At 43.2% G+C, this 20,465-nt stretch overlaps 3 protein-coding genes across 6 annotated transcripts in view; 1 reads left to right on the forward strand and 2 right to left on the reverse strand.

The window, feature by feature from the left end:
* Positions 1 to 586: 586 nt before the first annotated feature.
* On the reverse strand, positions 587 to 6,683 carry LOC142893014 (putative aminopeptidase W07G4.4). Its single transcript, XM_076033227.1, has 16 exons — positions 6,536 to 6,683; positions 5,611 to 5,652; positions 5,434 to 5,524; positions 4,847 to 4,995; positions 4,658 to 4,766; positions 3,962 to 4,089; positions 3,599 to 3,698; positions 3,114 to 3,189; positions 2,914 to 2,999; positions 2,701 to 2,805; positions 2,245 to 2,320; positions 2,038 to 2,156; positions 1,860 to 1,943; positions 1,588 to 1,645; positions 1,118 to 1,299; positions 587 to 1,034 (listed from the first exon to the last, which is right to left on the reverse strand). Exons 1-16 carry the CDS (start codon positions 6,544 to 6,546, stop codon positions 897 to 899), a joined length of 1,554 nt encoding a protein of 517 aa, XP_075889342.1. The 5' UTR covers positions 6,547 to 6,683; the 3' UTR covers positions 587 to 896.
* Positions 6,684 to 7,152: 469 nt separating this feature from the next.
* Positions 7,153 to 12,164, forward strand: fahd2a (fumarylacetoacetate hydrolase domain containing 2A). 2 transcript variants are annotated; one of them, XM_076033235.1, is made up of 8 exons: positions 7,153 to 7,177; positions 8,122 to 8,387; positions 9,603 to 9,819; positions 10,521 to 10,580; positions 10,672 to 10,834; positions 11,345 to 11,453; positions 11,743 to 11,830; positions 12,014 to 12,164. In XM_076033235.1, exons 2-8 carry the CDS (start codon positions 8,122 to 8,124, stop codon positions 12,074 to 12,076), a joined length of 966 nt encoding a protein of 321 aa, XP_075889350.1. In that variant the 5' UTR covers positions 7,153 to 7,177; the 3' UTR covers positions 12,077 to 12,164. The 2 variants fall into 2 exon arrangements, with proteins under 2 accessions (XP_075889350.1, XP_075889348.1); XM_076033233.1 differs by lacking the exon at positions 7,153 to 7,177 and adding an exon at positions 7,184 to 7,324.
* A 2,034-nt stretch (positions 12,165 to 14,198) lies between these two features.
* gpat2 (glycerol-3-phosphate acyltransferase 2, mitochondrial) overlaps positions 14,199 to 20,465 on the reverse strand; it is a 40,190-nt gene continuing 33,923 nt past the window's right edge. For all 3 annotated transcript variants that reach the window (XM_076033238.1, XM_076033237.1, XM_076033236.1), the window contains 5 exons: positions 20,294 to 20,416; positions 17,112 to 17,232; positions 16,680 to 16,748; positions 16,341 to 16,396; positions 14,199 to 14,942 (listed from right to left, as the gene is read on the reverse strand). In XM_076033238.1, the coding sequence (XP_075889353.1) occupies positions 14,823 to 14,942; positions 16,341 to 16,396; positions 16,680 to 16,748; positions 17,112 to 17,232; positions 20,294 to 20,416 (489 nt within the window). In that variant the 3' untranslated portion in view covers positions 14,199 to 14,822. The remainder of the gene's footprint in view (positions 14,943 to 16,340; positions 16,397 to 16,679; positions 16,749 to 17,111; positions 17,233 to 20,293; positions 20,417 to 20,465) is intronic.

Below are 20,465 nucleotides of genomic sequence, written 5' to 3' on the forward strand. Positions count from 1 at the left end.
GCGCGCGCGGCTGTCCGGTGTGGCCCTTGTTTTGCCGGAACAAAAAAAAGTCTGTCTGTTTGTCTAAATAAATGCCATGGAGAACATGTCATGAAATTTGATCAAAAGTGTTATTTACGAAATAAATTCACTAAAGTAATTGTTTACAACCAAGTATTAGAGCGTGTGGGTGTGATTGTAGAACTTTCATCAGAGGTGAAACCTATTATTTTTGCTTTTTTTTTTTTTTTTGCCATGGCAAGGATGGGTGTACAGTTATCTCTGGTTGTCCCCAGAAATATAAATCCTCGCACTACTCTTCACACTAACAGCAAAACAATCCAATTGTCTCAATGGAAATAGACTTTTCATCACATCACTCTGCTCCTGTGGAGACACCAGGGAAGGGAAACACAGGTACTGGCGACCTGATGAACATGAGGAACGCTGCAGAAGTCTCAAGGCGTGACTGAGGACGGCCGGCTGTTGCACTGCAGGATAGCTTCATACTAGGACTTGCCCGTGAAGCTCGTAGTTCTTTCTTCGAATTCTGGACACCTCATGTACATGTTTACGAAGATGTAAACACACTGAAGAAATCAAACGATTTCAGTTGAATCTTCCCTTTATTCATCAATCAGAAACTCCTGGTTTTAGACAGACTTCTTGAAGAATCATGATCCCAACATTGTTAAACATGTGTGTACAGGGAGTACTGTTATGTTGCCATTTAACCTTTGAGTCTTTCCTGGTTCAAGTTTCCAAGACTTTACAACTGGCAGCTAGATCAAATACCACAGATATCATAATAGAAAGAGAAATTACATCTCAAAAGAATCAGGAACTATAGCTGGAAAATAACAGATTATTGTTGGAGTGTTGAGACCAAAGAGTGTTTTCACTATGACTGGTAAAGTTTAGAGGCCATCAGACAAGATATAGTTGGTTGCCATGGCGAGGATTGGGGCTCCAGTGGGGACACCAGGGAAAGGACCGCTGGAACCGGCGATGTCCACGTGGGAGTACGGCAGAGGAGCGCCAGAATCCACGCCGTGCTGAGACAGAAATCAATATCGTGTTAAACCCCAGCACTCGTTTTTTTGTTGTTGAACACACTTGGATGAAAAGCTGTGAGCACCTTGTCCAGCCCAGAGGTCAGGATGAGGAACGCCGCAGGGGTCTGGTGTCCTCGGGGCGTGGCTGAGGAGGGCAGGTTGTTGCACTGCAGGATGTCTTCATACTCAGACTTGCCCTTGTGGAACTCGTAGTCCTCCCGTCGAATTCTGGACACCTCAAACACGTCACCCAGAACCTCTCCAGCTGCACCACGGAGGACAAAACAGCAGATAGTTAGTGACGAAGGATCACACTTGGGTGCAAAACAGCTGCAGCAAATACACTTGCTCTGACGAACCACACTTTAAAATAGTTTCAGTCAACAGCATTTTCTTCTGCCTCCAACCTCTGAAAAGTTCACAAAGTATCTTCTCCTCTGCCTTTCACAGTCTTTTTCAGATGATTGCATCATTTTCATATCTCATACAGTTAGCGCACTACCCACTAACAGAAACACTGGAGGACAACGTTCACGGGGAAGTTCATGATCACCTTCTTGCCACTGAGCAGCAGTACGTTTTTGATGGGCAGGTCCGTTATCCATTATGATCTGGAAGAGGAGGTCACAAATTAACCAATTATAATCAAACAAGTGAAAATTAATCAAGTCAGTGTGCGGCAAATTAGGAAGTAAAACAGAAGTCAAACTGACATGAGAATTAAAATCTTAAAGACCCAAAGGATGTGAAATTTCCCCTCTGCATTTGAGTGAATATCAAATAATTAGGGAGCTTTGTTATTTTTAGTGGCCGAGAAGCACTCACTGAGTAGTTGGGTCCCATGGCTCTGATGGCATGACCAGTCAGAGTGGCAATGGTGAAGAGCTCTGGAGAAACTTCCTGCACCGCCTGTACACACGCACACAGTCACATGATCAGAGTCAGGAGAGGGAGGGGTTCGGATGATGAAGGAAGCGCCGGGGGTTTCCTCAAGCTTCCGCACCTTCTCCTTCATCTCGCACAGCAGGTCCGCCATCACCATGCGGCCCTCGGCGTCCGTGTTGCCCACCCTCACTCTGCGGCCGGCGCGGGAAACCACCAGCTCGTCGGCCACGTAGCAGTCTGGGAGATGACGCACATTGCCAGGAGAGCGGTGAGAGACGAGCGTTTCTAAAAACAAAAACACAAGACGACGAGGGGAGCAACTGACCTGAGCCGACGCTGTTCCTCACCATGGCCAATGAGCCGACAACCTTCAGGTGTTTTGGCTTCAGCTTGGCCAAGATCTGGAGGGCGACATGGGGTTCAAGACAAGGGGCAGTGAGAAAAATATCTGCACTGCAAAAAATAATCTTTGTCTTTGAATAAAAAATAAAGCAAGGTTTTATGTTGGCCTTTTTTTTAAATCATTTATTCAGACAAATAAAATAAAGACATAAAGATGTTGGGTCTTTATTTGTCTTGACGGGCTCTGATAGGTCCGTTCGAGTCGGCCAGCTGTTAAAGCAGTCTGAGGAAGACTGCAGTCACAGTTTGAAACTGTCAAGCAGGTATCATCTTTACGTCTTTATTTGTCTGAACAAAAGAAAAGAGTAAATCGAACAACAAAGACTAAACATTGTTATTCCATAACAATTGCTGTAAGTCGCGACTCATTGAAACGCACCTGGAAGAAGCCGGCCACAGCTGCTGCTCCACACTTGTCGCGGTGCATCCCGGCCATGAAACCTCCGGCCTTGATGTCAGCTCCGCCCGTGTCGTAGGTGATGCCCTAGGAAACAGGACGCAGCCTGGTTTCATCCGCACGCCGCGCCAAGTTCTACACCAAGGACGCACTTCATCTCTGAAGCGCCACTCACTGAGCTCCTCCTTTCCTCACCTTTCCCACCAGCATCAGGGTCTTCTGGACGGGTCCCTCTCCACAGTACAGCAGCTTGATGACTCTGCCCTGGTGGCGGGGAACACCTGCAAGAGGAGGAAGGCTTGGTGACGCGAGTCCATTTGACATTAAGTGTCGAGTAATAAAAAAAGAAATCTGAACTGCGCCCAGCAGTAATTAGGGATAAAAACATATCCTACAGTTGGCGCAGCGGTTGACTGCAGCCAGACAGGGATATTCCTTCTCCAGAACCTTCACGTCGCTCACAACCTCCACCTAAAGGGGGATCATAGGCAAGAATTCCCAAATGCAGGGGAAAAAAAACATATTGGTTCCATCCATGTAAGAGCACAGTATAGTTTGTCTGCTCATAAAAGATGAAAAAGTTGAACCTGAATGACTGAAAGGCATAAAACAAAAACAGGCTATGCAACTACTCGTTTCCGTCATGTATTTTTCTTTCCACGTTGAAATGCCGGGCAACCACGATGGAGAGCAAACTGAGATTTAACCTGTAATGTCAAATTCAATTGGACGCTTTGCTTCCGATGATGTAGGCGGCGCTGAAGTGTGACAATGGTGAGAACTATAGCGTGACAGTGGACTTTGTGTCGGTTGATGCATCACGACCAACAGGGAAATGTGCGTCTCTGTTTGCACTCATCACTCAGTGAGTCCATCCCACCTTCACGGGGCTGTTGCTGAAGAGCTCCTGGACGTATTCAGCCACACGGGGTGCGGCCATGCGCTCGGGGTCGGAGCCACCGATGTCCCGATAGGCAAGTCTGAGGAGGGAGGAACAGCCGTGAAGAAGGAGAACCATCTAAACACACACGTTCAGAATGAATGTGTTTGTATGTGTACGTGGTCGTGTGTTTCACTGACACCTTTTTATTTTATTTATTGTGTGGTTTTGTTTCTATGATGAACGAATGGAACCGGCAAGGATAGCACTTTTTTAATTCCGTTGCACTTTGTACAAAGACAATAAAGACATTCTGATTCTGATTCTGATTCCAAGAGCAGAACGTGAGGTCACGTGACTCACCGTCCGCTCTCCAGGGCGTCGGCCAGCTCCACCAGCCGCCGTCCCTCCGCCTCCTGTGCAGCCCACAGACCCAGGACGCACACCTTGTGGTTGCTGGCCTTCACATTGGCCTCCCGCACCTCCAGTGGCTTTTGCAGAAGAGAAGGGATTATTGTGAGTGGTTGTAATTTTAATAAATTAACCCCCCCCCCCCCCCCCACATGCCAGAACTACATTAACGCTAACCAGCCACCCCTTTGCACATGAGCACATTAATGCTCTGCATTAACTCCTGCACATAAAAAAAAAAGTTGCATTTTGAATTACTGTATATTATACAATAATCTAAAATGTAATATTGTATTTTACAATGTGCTTTTTCTTATCATCAACACCAACTACTACTATTATATTATTATCATCGTCATTATTATCATTCCTAAGAAATTTCACTTTACTACAGAACCAATAAACAAGCATCCATGTCTTCTTCCCTATTCTGTGCCCAGTTTGGGGCATCCCCGTCTTATTGTGACGTGGATGAGGAAACGTCACCAGAGCCTTCATTGACATCAGGGTGTGCAGTAGGTGGAGGAAATTTCAATTATAGGTGAAAAACCCCTGCAGATCCCATCCACTTTCAGCTAAAGTGTCAATGAGTGGTAGTTAAAAGTGTTGGCAGAGGCTTTGTGTTCTCCACTTCAGTGCCCTTCTCACCATGTAGAGTGCATGAAGTGCCCCGAGAGCAGCCACCGTGCCGCTGTTTGGATAGTCCTTGTGTGGAGGGCAGACCAGCAGTGGGCGCTGCATACCTGCCTTCAGGGCCCTGCGGAGAGAGACGCGGGTGAGGGAGACAGGAAGTTTGACCTGAAGCAGGTCAAAACAAAAAATGTACTGCCGACTGACCGCTTCAGGCCATTGCCTGCTGCGTCGCTGAAGCGCCTGACGTCATCGTAGTCGCGGTTCACCGGTCCAGTGCAAGCAAACACCAGGCGGTTACCAGACAGACCAGGAACCTTCAGCAACACAACCTCATCACAGAGGCCGCTGTCCACCTGGACCAGCAGAGAAGATATCAGCAATCAGGACGGAAAAAATTAATCAGGAAGTGCATGTGAAAAACCAACAACAACACCAACACCACATGCACAGGTAGTCTTCCTTTAATAAGGAGGTGGTTGAGTCTGTAGTAAGTCCTGTGTCATCTGACATTGGTTCTAAATATAGCTACAATCTCTACAGGTTGTTTGGCAAGAAGCACCAGTAAATGTGCCGTCTGGCTAATGAGAATTAGGACAGATATCACTAGTGCTCAGGAATTTACAGCAAACAAGAAAAATAGTATATCTAAAAAAAAAACAAAGAGATAGGATGGAGGATGTAGGATGCTTCTGGACTTTTTATGTAAATGAATTTCAACTCAGTGTGCCTTGGCAGACAGAATCAGACGGATTGTTTTATTCAAGTGGGTGGATGCTTTAGAGTAAACTCACAGAGCTGTAGTCCTGCAGTGGTGCCTTCAGGGACTGCAGCTCAGGTGGCAGAGTTTCATAACTCTGGGTCACCAGTACGATGCCATCAAAGCTGCAAGAAGAGAAAAAAAAAACCACCTCATCCAAGTGTCTGTTCACATGCACAAGAGGAAGCAAACATTCTTTCTTCACACTCACTTTTGGTCATTGAGGTCTGAACTCCACTGAGTTGGCTGGACACTGGATGGAAAAAAAAAAATATTTCCTGTCATGTGAGCAAAGTCAGTAGCACTGCATTTTTAAAGTAAGTCACTTCATCAGCAGTTAAACTCTTGTCACTTTTTTTTCTTTTTTTACAATGGCGCTCATGATAACTGTGTGCAAGACCTTTGAGATCTGTCCTTGGTCCAGTGGTTAACTGAGTCAAAGGATTACGTTTGAGCAAACTCTTGTGTTTGCACAAGTTATTTATTTATTTATTTATTTTTTAATTATTGACAATAAAGCTTACAAAAACACATCAGGATGAATCAGAAAACAGAACGTACTCAAAATATATAAACACATACAAACAGTCAATGATATTAGCAGACATTTAAATACAGTAGGTAAATGAGACACAGATCGTGAGGGAAAAGGAAAGTAAAAAATAAAGTAATTTAAGAGTTTGGAGAAGGTGAGAATACAAATGTGCCCCCCTCCCCCCTCATATTACTTGTGCTATGGCATTGGTATTAGTAATTGTGCAACTGCGTCAGGAATTGCACCAGTCAGGAATATAGAATATAGAAGTTCATAATAACGAAACAGTTCAGAAGTCTCTGGGGTGTGTGGTATCGCGTCAGAGTTCGCCAGAACGCAGGGGAGTGGAAGTGAAACAAAGCGAGAACTCGAGTGAGAAGCAAACAAACTTGACACCAGAAAAATGTAATCTCGGGGTAACATGACCCGATCAAATTTAGTGTATTTTCTTTTTTTCTTTAAAACGGACCTTATTGCTTCAGGAAAAAAAAAAAATCACAATAAAAATTTAACTAGTTAAAAACAGACAAACAAATGTCTTTGTGAATGCTCATGGCTGCATTTAGGGGTCAGGTGTGATCTGCGCAATAATGATTCTCACCTGGTGCACATCGTGCTGCTTCTCCAAAGGCTGCTCGCTCGGTGAAAGGAGCTGCTGAAAGAAGGCTGCAGCGGGTCCTTCCTGTCCGTGCGCAACCAACTGTCATGTGACTCCTTAAACTGCCGGGGTGCTGCCTTCACTGGCAAGTCGTGGCTCGTAAATAACGCAATCCACGACAAAAACACCGTATGTTTTGTTTAAACGTGTACAGCAATTTATGTTAAATGTCGACCCGCAAAACAAAACTAAAATATGGTTGTTTACTAGAATTACATTTAAAATGTATTCCAAAAAATATACGTTAGATCAGGCATATGCCGTAAAAGTTGTAACGGTATTAAAACGCGCATTTCTTGAGATTTTAGGGAATTGTAGTTTATCAAGCTGTTAAAAATATATTTATTTATTTATTTATTTATTTATTTTCACAAATGCTTCATCTATATAATTATATAATTTGCAGTTGCTTTTAAATTGCCTTGTTACGCGACTTACGGAAAAGTCGCGAGAGCCTTTCGTCGTTTTAGCTTCCGTGTGAGCAATTTGGTGGGTGTGTTTGACAGGACTGAAAACGATGAACTACAAATACTAACCGGAAGTGGTTGGAAGTTCAGTTTGGAGAAATCACGCACAACCGGAGTGGTAAGTATGTTAATCAAGAGTACAAAGGCCGAGTAAGAACTGCCAGGTTTGCCATTTTTCAGTGTCAGCCTAACGTCGGTCGACATTTTATGGCATTTATCTGAAGCAGATCCTTGAAGCACACCAGCGCCACAGTCCGAGCTGCAGGTAGGCGGAAAGCCGCTGCTGTTAGTAGAGCAGACTGCTGTTATTGCTATTGGGCTCGTGCTTTTCCTATCAAGTTTGAAATCCCTTCTGATTCTAACAAATCCAGCAGCGACTACTTGGCCACCTTCGTGATGACGTAGCCGCTGGGTTACTGACATGCGCTCTTTTGTTTACCCCCCATCAAGACAATAAGTAACTTGTTCACTTTATAAACTATTTTAGAAAGAAAACTGCCTCAATTGACCGTTGTTTGCACTTTTTTTTATTATTATTATTATTATTATTATTATTATTTTTATAATCATGTGTTAAAATAATAAATTATGTGATTACTTTTGTGATATAATAAGCATGTTGTTGGATAATTTAAAAATACTTATTTAAGGAATGCAGTTTCACAGGTATGCTGATCCAATGGAAACAGTACTGATTGGCTTGTTTTTAAGAAGGTGACTGGTCCTTTTGGGACTGAACTTCAGTGATTTGCAGCTTGACACAGTGTTGCACAAGTCAAAACTAAATTTTGACTTGTGCAACACGTCACCAGTCTGAATTGTTTTCATCTCAACAGCGTATTGCTGGATCATTCAGTAACATTTTAGATGAAAGATCCAGGGGCTACAATTAAATGTTGATGCTGCAGCGTTGGCACTTGATGTGTCATTATAACGAAGAAGACTGGCGTGGAAGAGTTGTCCTGACTTTGGCCTATTTCATGACTTATTTTTAAATGTCCTGACTTTGCAGTACACCTTCCCCTTTTTTTCACCCAGACTTTTCTCTCTTTTCACTGACAGATGCGACTGTGTCCTCGTGCCTTCAGCATCTTGAGGAATTTAGTCGCCGTCGTCAAAAAACCCACATTGAACCCACTGCGGCGAGGCGTGAGCGGCGTGGCCATGCGTCTGGTGCAGTTTCAGCAAAATGGCGGTGGTGTCAGGGTTGGGGTGGAGCACAGCGAGGGCCAGGGCGTCGTGGATCTGAAGGCGTTTGACCCGTCCATGCCTTCCACCATGAGGGAGTTGCTGGAGCTGGGAGACAAGGGCCTGGAGTGTGCGCGCAGGTAACGCACACACCCCAACCTTACACACACACACACACACACACACACACACACGCACATACACACACAGTAGCTTCATTTCCATTATCCCTAGAATTGCACAAAACCTAAATATTGCAATAAAAAAACTGTAATGGAAAAGCAGCTACGGCCTCCTTCTCCTTCCATCTCCTTGAACATCAGAATAAATCACCTCCTGTGTCAGAATAATTCTGTCAATCATCCGCCAGGCTGCCTCCTCAACCATCCACCTTCCTGACACATTTTCATCCATCCTCCTCATTTTCTTCCCGAGTCGTCTCCGCAGAACCAGTGTTTTATTGTCCTCAACCATCACAGCAGCCTTGACAGTCAGCCCACATCCTACCCTAGTCTGATCACCGTCATGAAACGTTATGATTTTGTGAGGATTATTCAGTTTGCTAATTAGTAATAGCCTCATTCTGTTTCATATTGAAAGCCCTGTTGTTGTTGTTTTTTAACTCTAGATTGCATCCTGATGCATGCAGCTAAGCTATTTATTTATTTATTTATTTTTTAACATTTTGCATGAACAAAATGTGAATGATATTTTTTCTGTGAGCAAACTTACAAGATGAGTTTCACAATTTGGGATCAGACCAGGGATATGTTTATCATTCAAGAAACAATGGCCTTACAAGTGGCTTGTATAATGGAAAACCAGTTTTACAGAGGGCAATTAATTAGGAAAAAAAACCCAGACAAATTGTTGCTGATTGTTAATTGATTGATTCTGTTTTCCCTGATTGATTCAGACTTGCCGATTGTTGATTCAGATTGATTAAGACATGCTTACTGAATAGGCCACCGACTGCTCTGCTACTGTTTAGCCTCGATTCTAGAACATGCTGTCTTTTGTGTCCTTTGCTGTCACTGTTTCACTCCATGGTGTTTATCCATATTCCTATGTTGTCTGATCATCACCCTGCTGGGGGGTCTCGCTGGGCTCTGGAGCAACTCCAAAAGTGCTGGAGCCCACAGCGAGGCTCACCCTCTCACCCAGCGCACTCAGGCACTCTGTGTTCGACTGCTCCTTCTTCAAAGAATAAACTCAACAATGGCAACCTGGACTGAGCTCTTTGCTCCACTCACCAGTAGAACAGGAACTTCTCCTACAACGCTGCCCTTAACTTGATTCTTGAACGATGGCGGCAACCGTACTGCTGCCATAAATAACAAGGCCTTCTCCCTCAGAGCGCTGTCCTCTGGTCAGTGTGTGCTGCAGCGATCTGACATCCAGCTGCTGGCTCCAATCCTGGCCCCTGAGAAGGTGGTGTGTGTGGGTATGAACTACCGGGACCATTGCCTGGAGCAGAACGTCCCGATCCCCGAAGAACCCATCATCTTCAGCAAGTTCCCCAACGCCCTCACTGGACCGTACGACAACATTGTGATGCCTGCTGAGAGCCAGGTCAGAGTAGCAGGGGTTCGTGAGACTCGCGTGAGACAACACATTCTTTAATGAATAAATAAAAAGGCAGGTAACATCAAAACAGTGTCTGAAAATTATAGTCAAAGTTATTTACGAAAAATTGAATTGACTACCGGTACTCAAAGGCCCAGTATGCAGACTGCCTCCTTACTATTTCACCTGCTTTTTAAATGAAATCAAAAGCATGTCATTGACAAATGCAACCTTTAACTAATAACCTGTATCTATTTTCTGTTTGATTTCACCACTATGCTCCTTTCTAGTGCAATATAAGTAAAATTCATCATTATTATTGTTATTATTATTATTATTATTATTATTATTATTATTATTATTATATCCTCTTGGCCTTTAGGTACAAAGGTAAATAATTTCTGTAGATTTCTTACAAAAAAAAATAAACTATGAAATGCAAGGTATTTTTATATAAATGAATGTAAACCAATAAAGAAAAATTAATCACACAAATATATATAGATAATGCACTGTTTTTGTGTCAAAGATTTTATGTTATTTGTTCCATCATGTAATGATTTAATTAATAACAAACATCAACACAGGACCTTTTGAGTGTTGATTATCTATTTTTTATTATGCTTACATCAAAAAGTGATTCAACCCTTACATGTTCACAAAGACTCAGTGCTTCTTGATCTCACATGTGCCTCATGGGGCTGCAGGAGGTGGACTGGGAGGTGGAAATGGCCTTCGTGATTGGACGCAGAGGGAAACACATCAAGGTCATCATCGACACAGCACTTCTGCAGGCGCCACGCGTCGATTTGCCTTCAGATGAAGCGAGCTGCAATTTCCCTCGTCTCCCTCTTTCAGGAGGAAGAGGCTCTGTCCTATGTGGCCGGGTTCACCGTCGCCAACGACGTCAGTGCACGCGACTGGCAGATGAAGCGCAATGGGAAGCAGTGGCTGCTGGGAAAAACGTTTGACAGTTTCTGTCCTTTGGGACCCGCGTTAGTAACCACAGACTCTCTGAAAGGTGAGAGAGAAAACACAAAAACTGGAAATCCCAACACACACACACACACGTACACACACACAGACAGACAGACAGACACACACTGCATCATTGTTGGCGTAACAGCAGTAATTGTCAGTGGAAATAGATGTTAGCAGTTTTAAGCATAATCCCCATACAGGAAGCTGCCTAATGGATTGATCACAGGAAGATCAATCCCGTCGCCTTCCTGGGACTGGAGATGGCCAGGCTGAGTAAAGTGATTAGAAAGACAGCAGTTTTGGGGGTGGCGGGGAGAGCTTTGGAGTGAGATTAATAGAGTGTGGGAAGAGGTTTTCAGGGCTGCGTATGTTATTTATTTATTTAGTGATAAAGAGTTAGTGTTAGTGTTTTTCTTTTTAAATATAGAGTTAATGATGCGTCTGCTGCACTGGGGGTCTGGGATGAAATAAAATCAGAGAACTGTTTCTGCGATTTTGTAGAATGAAAATGTGCTGATCTCCATGATCCACATGACTTCCTTACCTGTAGATCCTCACAACCTGGCCCTCCGCTGCCTGGTCAATGGAGAGGAGGTCCAGAGCAGCAACACCAATCAGATGATCTTCAGGACGGCTGCGCTGGTCGCCTGGATCTCACAGTACGTCCACTTTGACACTCGGCCGGCTTGTTGACCTTTCACAAATTGCCTCACACAGATATTTTGTTTTGCCCGCTGCGCACCGACATCGTTTGCCACAGCAGGTCATACACCTCCAGTAATGGGGACACTTAGTAGGTCTCCCATGATCTATACATAGTGTACCGTAGTATCATTCAGGGCAATGGTATAAATGCTCATGTTTCTGGAGTCATCAGAGAGTTTTAGCATACTGAAGCTGCTCTCTGCACATGAATATAAAACATTGTTGTGTTTGCTTCCCTCTGAGGTTCTTCACACTGAGTCCAGGTGACGTGGTCCTCACTGGCACCCCTCCCGGTGTGGGCCTCTTCAGAAATCCACCCATCTTTCTTAAGGTATTTAGCCAAAGTTGGATCAGACACTCTAGCGTTCTACCAGCGTTGTGCATCTGTTCCACCTTGTGCAATAAACTTAAGCTGGTACTATCAATATCGAGTTAATATGTGTCGAGAATGTTAGCAGACGGTTACTACTTAACTGAGGTCGATTTTAACTTGGTGACGAACTTTTCCTTTCAGAAAGGAGATGTGGTGGAGTGCCACATAGAGCAGATTGGCTCTATCATCAACAAGGTGGTTTAATCGCTGCAAAGCTTCCGCATGTGGCGGTCAACCCCAAGATTCTTCAGAATAAATGGATCTTTTGCTTGCAAATAAAAGCCTAATAGAAGGAGGAAGGTCGGTGTCAAGTGATGTGATGAAATGTTTTATAAACGTGAGTCGGGATGTGATACAAAATGCCGTTTTTGCAGCTTGACCTAAACATTTGTGAAGTCATGGGCCACAAAGTCCAATGTCATTGGCCACCTGCTTCAACAAGGATGCTCTGACTGATCTGCAACCCATTTATATCGCTCTCTATTCAATGATAAGCTGGTGAGATCAAACAAGAAGCAAATCAGAAGATGCAAAGCTTCCTGTGATCTTGTTTTAATATATAGAATGAAACATTTCCTGCAAAGTATTTTGTTTGTTCTACATTTAAATCTTTTTTTTAAAAAAAACCTTTTTGTGATAAATGTTTGTATATCTAATGAGCCTTATTTCCTTCTATACAGCGTGCTCATCATCCAAAAACTGAAAACTTGCAAAGATGTGACTATACACTAAATCGACCACGGGGTGGCAGTAGAGTTTCGTTGCTGAAAAGCGATCAGCAGTTGGTTTACGAGTCCCCTTTAAAGGGCACGAAAAAGTCGTAAATTGTAGTTTCGAAACGTTTATTTGAGTTTCCATCGAACACTAATCCGTCCGCATTTCATCCACGTTTATATGCACATCAAGAGTCAAGACAGACATGATTAACAATCAAATACCACTTGAATGAAAGAAGGAAATGTTGACATTATCAAACGTTGACGTTGGATTAACGCATAGTTTATACAACGTTGTAGTAAAAGTACCCAGGGGAGGTGCTGTTTCCATTGGTTTTATTTGGCCTTTGGACCTTAAATGGTGTTGTACCTTTTGAGAAAGTTGGCGAAGAAACAAAGGGACGCAAACGGCACACTGTCGTGTGTAGTACTGCTTCCCTCGGGAGCGGTTAACGGGAAAACATATTTGAGAAATGTACAGTTTTATCTTTTACTATTCACCTGGAATGCCGACAGACGAAGAAAGGAGCAAGACCAAGAAGGAAGAGATATGTTCTGCGTCTCCAAGGTGATCACTGAAAACGGGCTGAGGAGGTTGCTAAGGCTAAGGCCGTCACTTTAGTGGGCTAACGCGGCACGAGGGCTAATGTAACGTGAGCATCAAAACAAAAGCAGCACGAAGGCTTCAGAACGAACCACACATGACTAACAGCAGCTGAAGTCCTTCCAGCCTGAACAGGAGCGGCCATTAGTTTGATTGCCAAGAATATAGAAAAATCAGCTGTTTAAAAAAAATAAAAATAAAAATCAGCTTGTATATATTTTTCTACATTGGATGGTTGATTTCTTTATTTTGATATTTCTCAATTTTCAGGATATTTTTCCACTGCTGTCATTTTGCTATAAAAAAAAAAACACAACAAAAAAACAAACAAACAAACAACAACAAAAAACATTATTATTTAATTTGTATTACAAAGCATTACTATATCGTGACTGGTACCTCGCTCGCAGCCCTTCAACGCTAAAATGCTTAAAGACACAGAACAGTTTGGCAGGCTACTGGTGTGGTGTGTCTTGATCTAACGCGTGGCTCGTAGGACTGAGGGAGGTCGAGCTGGCTTTTGTGCTTATAGAAGAGAACACACCAAGGTCATTACTTCTATGGCCATCACATGCTTTCCTTCAGATACATTATTTCAAGAATCTCTCTCTCTCTCTCTCATGGCCGGCTTCACAGTGGCCAGATGTTGTCATGCGGCTGGTAGATGCATCTCCTGGAGGGAAAAAAAAAAAATTGCAACGGATCCGCAAATCCTCAAAAAGACGGGGCGAATTTGAGACTATTGAAATGTGATTCAATTAGCTGGCTGGCAATTGTCAGTGAAAACAGAGGTCCTTGATAGAAAACATCCCTCATGATTGAGGTGATCTCAAGGATTGATCGAGAGACGATCAATCCTGACTAAAGTCCTCTTTCGGATTACCTTGGATTTGTGATCCGAGGCTGAGGAACGTGATTGTAGAAACAACAGTTTTTCTGCTGGCCGGAGGTCTGTGACTGAAGGTCAGTGTGTGTGTGTGTGTGTGTGTGTGTGTGTGTTTTTCAGCTATTCATTCAAAGTTGTTTTTCACTTTCCCATTTCAGTCAGGTAAAAAAACAAAAAAAAACAAACACAGCAAACACGGACCAGTGAGGTTAACAACAAACTACCTCTTAACAGCTTTTATCACCTGAGTCCTTTATTCAATTCAAGCAAAACTTGGCATTGCACAGCTACACCTGGGAAAAAAAGCATCCTTTTCTGTCCGCTTGCACCGTCTGCTGCTATTCTGACTCTGAACACAAATGGTTTGCCGTGCTAATTAGTCGAACGGTGTAGCGCAGCCAGACGAAGGGCAGTGCTTGCTGACCACGAATTACTGTTATCACTTTTAAGCGCTTAATTGAAAACGTGACAGAAATCTTTTGTGTCTATTAGGAGTTAATCAAGAAATCAGCAAACGTTTAGCCAGCGAGAACATTGGCTTTCTTTATTTTTTGGCACATGAACTGAAGGGGACTGAAAAGACTCCACGCGACTGATTGTGGGCTCTTGATCACCCACTATATATCAATAAGCAGTGGCTTAAAACCAAAGTGCCATCCTCTTCAGAGAATGAAATTCAACTAAAATTCAGAACATTTTGTTTGAACCGCAAACATTTTTCATTCATCAAATTAAAATAAAACGCTAATTGTAGACATACTGGGAGATGAAGTGGGTTAGTTTCTGTCTGTTTTCAGGCAACTGGAAACGAGGAGCAACGTGCAGGGAGACAGCGCCTCCTTCCTGAGGATGCTCCGAAATGACCTGTAGGAAACAAACACACCCGTCATGGGACTTGCAAACTACTATACCTTTTCTCCAATAACTTCCATTTTCCGTCTGAGTTCTAAGCGTTCTTTTTTTTAAAGTGGTTGGGCTCCCCCCCCCCCCTCCCTAGGCGAAATAAAAACAAAGTAACAGCAACAACAAAGATAAAAACAAAAGTTCAAGGAAAAAAACACATCAAACAGAAAAAAAAACAGAACTAAAGACCAACCATAAATAACAATGAACCTCATTCGCTCAGTCAGGTAGAAAGTAATGAGATGAAATGAAAAGAGCCAAGGGTTTCGTCCTTGCTTTTTTTTTTGGCCAGATTTCTTTAAAAAAAAAAAAATCAACCAATTATCCTCATAAGAAGGAAGTCAGATGCCTCATGACATCTTGGTATGTATATGGAATATGGGTCAAGCCTGTTCTATAAAAAGGTAGCGACTCCCTCCCCACCGAGATGGTTCTGACGCCATCAACTACATTTGGATCTATTAAATTTGCTGATGAAAATGGTTGTCATTCCTAAGTTGTTGAAGCAATTTCAATTCAAACCATGAAATTTTCTCATCCAATGCGGCCATGTGCAGAGGCACACTTCCCATCTTTCACTGATTGCGGTTTGTCAATATACCAACGTGCATTTTTTTCCTCAAATATCTTTAGTAGCCACATGGAAAACAGGCAACAAGAGACACATTACGTTCATTATGTTTTTTGTAAAATCGTAGTTGAAGTTTCTTGTGATTAGACAAGTCATTAAACAGAAGATGTAATGACTCCTAATAATCCCCATCACAAGTAAATGAAACTATAACAGGCACTACGATTAATAAAACTGTCCAACAGGCTTCTCAGTGGCTCATGTTTTCAGTGTATTTCTATGGTCTACATTATGAGTTTATTTTTAAAGTTCTGGACAATGTTTTATGAATGTGCTACAGTGGAAGGGCTGGTTGACCCACACTCACACTGCAAACTCTGGATCAGGACCAACAGAAGCAGCAGCTGTCGTTCCTCCGCTGTGTAGCTTTTTGAATGTTCTTGTTTGGCCACTATTAAATTTCACTACATCTGTGCATAAGCACGGCTTTCATTTGTCATTTTTACTAGACGCCCGACCCGATCTGCTCTTGATCGCCTTTGCCGAGAGCAATTTAAGTTTCGTTTTTTGCTCACTGGGTGAGAAATAATGTTGCCATTTATTTATTTATATACGCATTCATTCAACCCAGTCTCAGACAGACACAGAGTAATAATAGTGTAGACAGTGAACCTTTGGGAAGATGGACAGTTTCTGAATTGTGTGCCAGGAGCTGATTTATTTTTTTATTAATACTGTGGTGAGACTAAGAGAGGAACACACTTCCATACAAAGAGGCTGTCACTCACCCCAAGGTCTATTAGTGTTCTGACTGCGGTGCGTGCAGACTCCTTGGTGCAGCTCTCTGTGAAACGTCACACAGAATTTCACGTAAATCAAACGCACCGAATAAGCAAAACCGGGTCAAGATAACATCGAAATCCTCACTCAGACCCGGAACATTCCTGAAAGGTGTCGTTACCAGAGGGGAGGAGGTGATGTGAAAGGAAAAGGAAACAGGTGCTGCGTGTTTTCTCGACTTGTTACAGCGCAGGATGAATCAGTGGTGGGCAAGGTGACAAGCTGACAAAAATCCTTTCATGCGAGTGTGTGCGAGTGTGTGTTTGGGGAGGTCAGGCTGAGCTCACCGTAGTGTTGTTTCTTCTTATTTGCTGTGTCACACAGATGGGAATGTATCCGTGCCACAAACTCAGCCTCTGAAGACGGGCGAGACGAGAACATGCAGCCAATTATGCCACCATGAGCAGTCTGCACCGGAGCGTTCTTGGTTCACTGACAAGTTTTCATACTGTATATTTATGAATAATGGTCCATTCAGCGCGCCACTGCAAATGGCTCGGGGCGAAGCATAAATACCACGGACTTGCGCAACACAATCAGCTTTTATTTTTGATTTAATGTGGCGTGGATTAATGAGCTACTCTGCCTCTTGAAATTTGCAGCGTTCAAATCGCTGTTTTATGGCCTCATATATCCAGAAGTAAACACAGTAAACTGAGCGCTCGAGTCGTTGCGTCCAATTATACACACACTGCCCTACAACCCTGGGACGGACATGCCTGGCAGGGGTACGTGCAGAAGGTCCAGTGCAGCGGTTGTCCAGCAGAGCGCCCTCAGATGGCCGGCCAACATACTGCAGAGGAAGAAGAGCATCTCCGGACACTGACTTGGCTGGCTTATCTGGAGAAGCAGACACACGGCAGCACAATGGTCAAAAGAATGGGAAAAGGGAGACTGCATAGGAAAAAAAAAGCTTGAGCTGAAATGGGAGAAGGCATTCAGCATGGTGAGCGTGCACGCACAGAGGTCACCGTCAGTTTTTACATACAGCTTTGACAAATGCTGCATGCCAGCAAAGAGAAGCACATCAGAACAAGATATTAGGTTCATGTCAAAATGTCAGTAGTTCAAATGTAACCTGTGTGCATTGATATGGAAGTGCTTTACTGCCACACTAGAAAAAAAAAAAAAAAAAAAAAAAAAAAAAACGGGACTCAGTTTCACATTACTTTGGGAAAGTTTCACGTTTTAACGTGAAATTTATCACGTAAAAACGTGAAACGATCACATTATTTTCCTGGGGTGGCAAAAATGCGCTTCTGTACATCAATATCAGCAAAAGTAGCCAGAACATTATAGTTTTTCATATCCCACTGGGCAGAAGCATCATCTGGAGTAGGAAGAAAAAAAAATACCAATATACCAGTATAACAAGGACCTCAGTTGTTTTTATTAGTCTTTTAAAATGATATATTTCAGGGTTATTGGTTTATTTTATTTTTCTGTGATACTCTTCTTTTGATGCATTGTAGCTACAGTATATATTTTCCCTCGATCTGAAACCACAAGTATCAGTCGGCTGCCGTGACAGCCTCCGATTCTCTGAAAAGCTTTGCACAATATCTTGGACTGTGGGTGCAAGGATTTGCCCAAGGATTTACCCATATTCACTGAATATATGAGGTCAGACACTGATACTGAGAATTCAATTCGGCTCAAATCAGCCAACTAAAATGCGGCCACAGGCTCTGACTGACCAATTTGAATTATTTAACTGCTGTCAGAATATCATGACAGACTTGGGGATTTCATTTTACAATAACATTAGATCGAAAACATCGGTACTGGGCCGGCACTCCCGAAGTTCAATGTTCAGGAATCGCATTTAAGGTAAGTCTAAGTAAGCCCTGTGCCACCAGATGTCCAAACTTTTATAATGAATTGAGATTGTGTGAGTGTAGCGGTCATCAGAAGGTGGTGCACTATGATTACAAAGTGATGGGGGGCATGGTCAGCAACAATACTCAGGCAGGCTGTGGTTTCTAAATGCTCTCTGCATGCAAAGCGTTGCAAGAAAATAACATCAATTATCTGAGTTAGTATAGCCGTTCCGACATCCTAAACCATAATGCTCGATCTACTCCAATTTCTGTCTTCGACAAGGCATTTTTTTGCACCGAGAACCACTGGTGAATATTTTCTTGTTTTCATTTGTCTGTACACCGGAGAGGCATTAGTGTGTGTGAAAATCCCAGGTGATCAGCCGTTTCTGCATGCCTCAGGCCAGCCTGTCTGACACCAAATATATCACACTCAACCGCTGAAGAATAAATAGATAAATAAACACCAATAAATAAAAAAACCCTTTCATCCTTATTCCCAGTTTGAGCAGGTTGTCCAGACCATAGCGCCAATCCAAAACACACGAAATGCCTTTAGGTATTTTATTAATGAGCAGTTTAATAATCTGCAATTAAACTACAGATTCTGCTTCAAAAATGGTTTTATTCAAACAAGCTTCTTTTTAACAAGAAAAAACTTCTTCTGACTTCTTCGTCAGCTGAAAAGCGACGTATTACCTTTCTGGATGGAACAACCTTAGCAAAAGTTGAAGAATTGAAATATTTACGTCTCTTCATTTCTTCAAATCATCATTAATTCCATATCTTCAGACATCCTGTTCTTGTTTCTGATCATCTTTTTCTCCTTTTTTTTCTCCAGGGCTTTTCATACTCGCTTTTCCTTTGCTCATGTATTGTTCTGTACTTATGTGTGTATCTGTCTGCAAGCAAACATACTTACATAGGTGTGTATGTGTATGTGCATGTTTGGGGGGAGGGCGTACGATTTAGTGAGCAAGTTTGTTTGTCTTTATTTGTATGGACCCCCTCGGAAATGAGATGGGACGTCTCAAGGGGCTATCCGTGTAATAAAGAATAATAAAGAATCCCCACCGGTAACAACTAACAGGTAAGTGGCTAGTGAGTGCCTTTGGAGTTCTTCTCGTGAACAACTTCAGTCCTCTATAAACTTGTTATTGTGTTAATGCTCGCCCACTTTCAAAGAGGGTATGCAGTAAATCTAGTCAAACCGACATATCTGGCAGCAGGGACGGACAAAGCCGAGATTGTCCTCGCAGATTACAAGATTAGAGTTGAAAACAGTAAAGCTGTGTACATGAAGAGTCAGCGGACAAAGTCGTATTCGGAGGGAAGCTCACAGCAAAACAAGGAGTGCAACGCTGCAAAGTACACAACTCCAAGTACAAGGCTGCAGTGCAGCAGTGCAAAAGAATGCAGGACCTGCATGAAATACAGAGAAATAGGGCGTAAAGCATTCCCCTCGTCTTTTACACAAGAATCAGTGTCCAGCTGCGTGTAATTCAACTGCACATTTATATTCAAGAAGCATTAGGCCACTGTGAGTGACACCGCTGCACTATTAGCAAAGTCTGTTTGGTCCCGCTGGACGTTGGCTGACAGTGTTTTTTCCCCCTACAAAGTAAACAGACAGCGCAGTCATGACAGCGAGGCCTCTTTGAATGATGACACGTGAGGCGCATGAAGCTAATTAGCAGTCGCGCTTTGTGACTGAAGCATGTAAGCTCTTTTGTAATGGAGATGTAGCGTCAGAATTTTTTCCGAGCGCACCCAGAGGGCAGTCAGTCGCTTCAGGTGCGTCCTCACGAAGGTCAAGCCAGTGAAACACGCTTTCCTCTCCATAAAACATTATTTCATCTCCCCGAAGCCCCTTTTTGCCTGTCAAACAGGCCTGTTGTGCGACCACTGTGATGCTGTATGAAAGTTACTGAGCCGTACAGGGGGATTAATTAATGTTTCACTTTTAAGCCTGGAGCAACGCAAGTGAGGAAGCCGAAGCCGAGAACGAGGGGCTGAAACAATGAGGCAGCCAGAAGGAGAGGACGTGTGGCATTTCATGCTGCTGTTGTTCTCCGTTTTACCTTGTAGGAGCACGCTTCCTGCTCCTCGCAGTCCGAGTCGCTGTGGCCCGAGTCCTCGCCGGTGGTCCAGGTCAGCAGCCCCTCCCTCTTCCAAAAGTCACAGGTGGGAACGTCCCTGGGAGTCTTTTTGAAAATCGAAGTTGGAACAAAGAGGCTTTATTTCATAACAACG

This window comes from Nelusetta ayraudi, unplaced genomic scaffold, assembly GCF_046127955.1.
Source record: "Nelusetta ayraudi isolate G7.1 ecotype Tasmania unplaced genomic scaffold, CSIRO-AGI_Nayr_v1 ptg000041l, whole genome shotgun sequence".
NCBI classification, from domain to species: Eukaryota; Metazoa; Chordata; class Actinopteri; order Tetraodontiformes; family Monacanthidae; genus Nelusetta; species Nelusetta ayraudi.

Coding starts and splice junctions, on each gene's coding strand:
- LOC142893014 (XM_076033227.1), bottom strand. Junction 4,996..5,433: donor CACTGCAGGACTACAGCTCT/GTGAGTTTACTC, acceptor CTGCTGGTCCAG/GTGGACAGCGGCCTCTGTGA. Junction 4,090..4,657: donor CACTTCATGCACTCTACATG/GTGAGAAGGGCA, acceptor CTTCTGCAAAAG/CCACTGGAGGTGCGGGAGGC.
- fahd2a (XM_076033235.1), top strand. CDS start 8,122: ATGCGACTGTGTCCTCGTGCCTTCAGCATCTTGAGGAATTTAGTCGCC. Junction 9,820..10,520: donor TGATGCCTGCTGAGAGCCAG/GTCAGAGTAGCA, acceptor ATGGGGCTGCAG/GAGGTGGACTGGGAGGTGGA. Junction 11,831..12,013: donor ATCCACCCATCTTTCTTAAG/GTATTTAGCCAA, acceptor TTTTCCTTTCAG/AAAGGAGATGTGGTGGAGTG.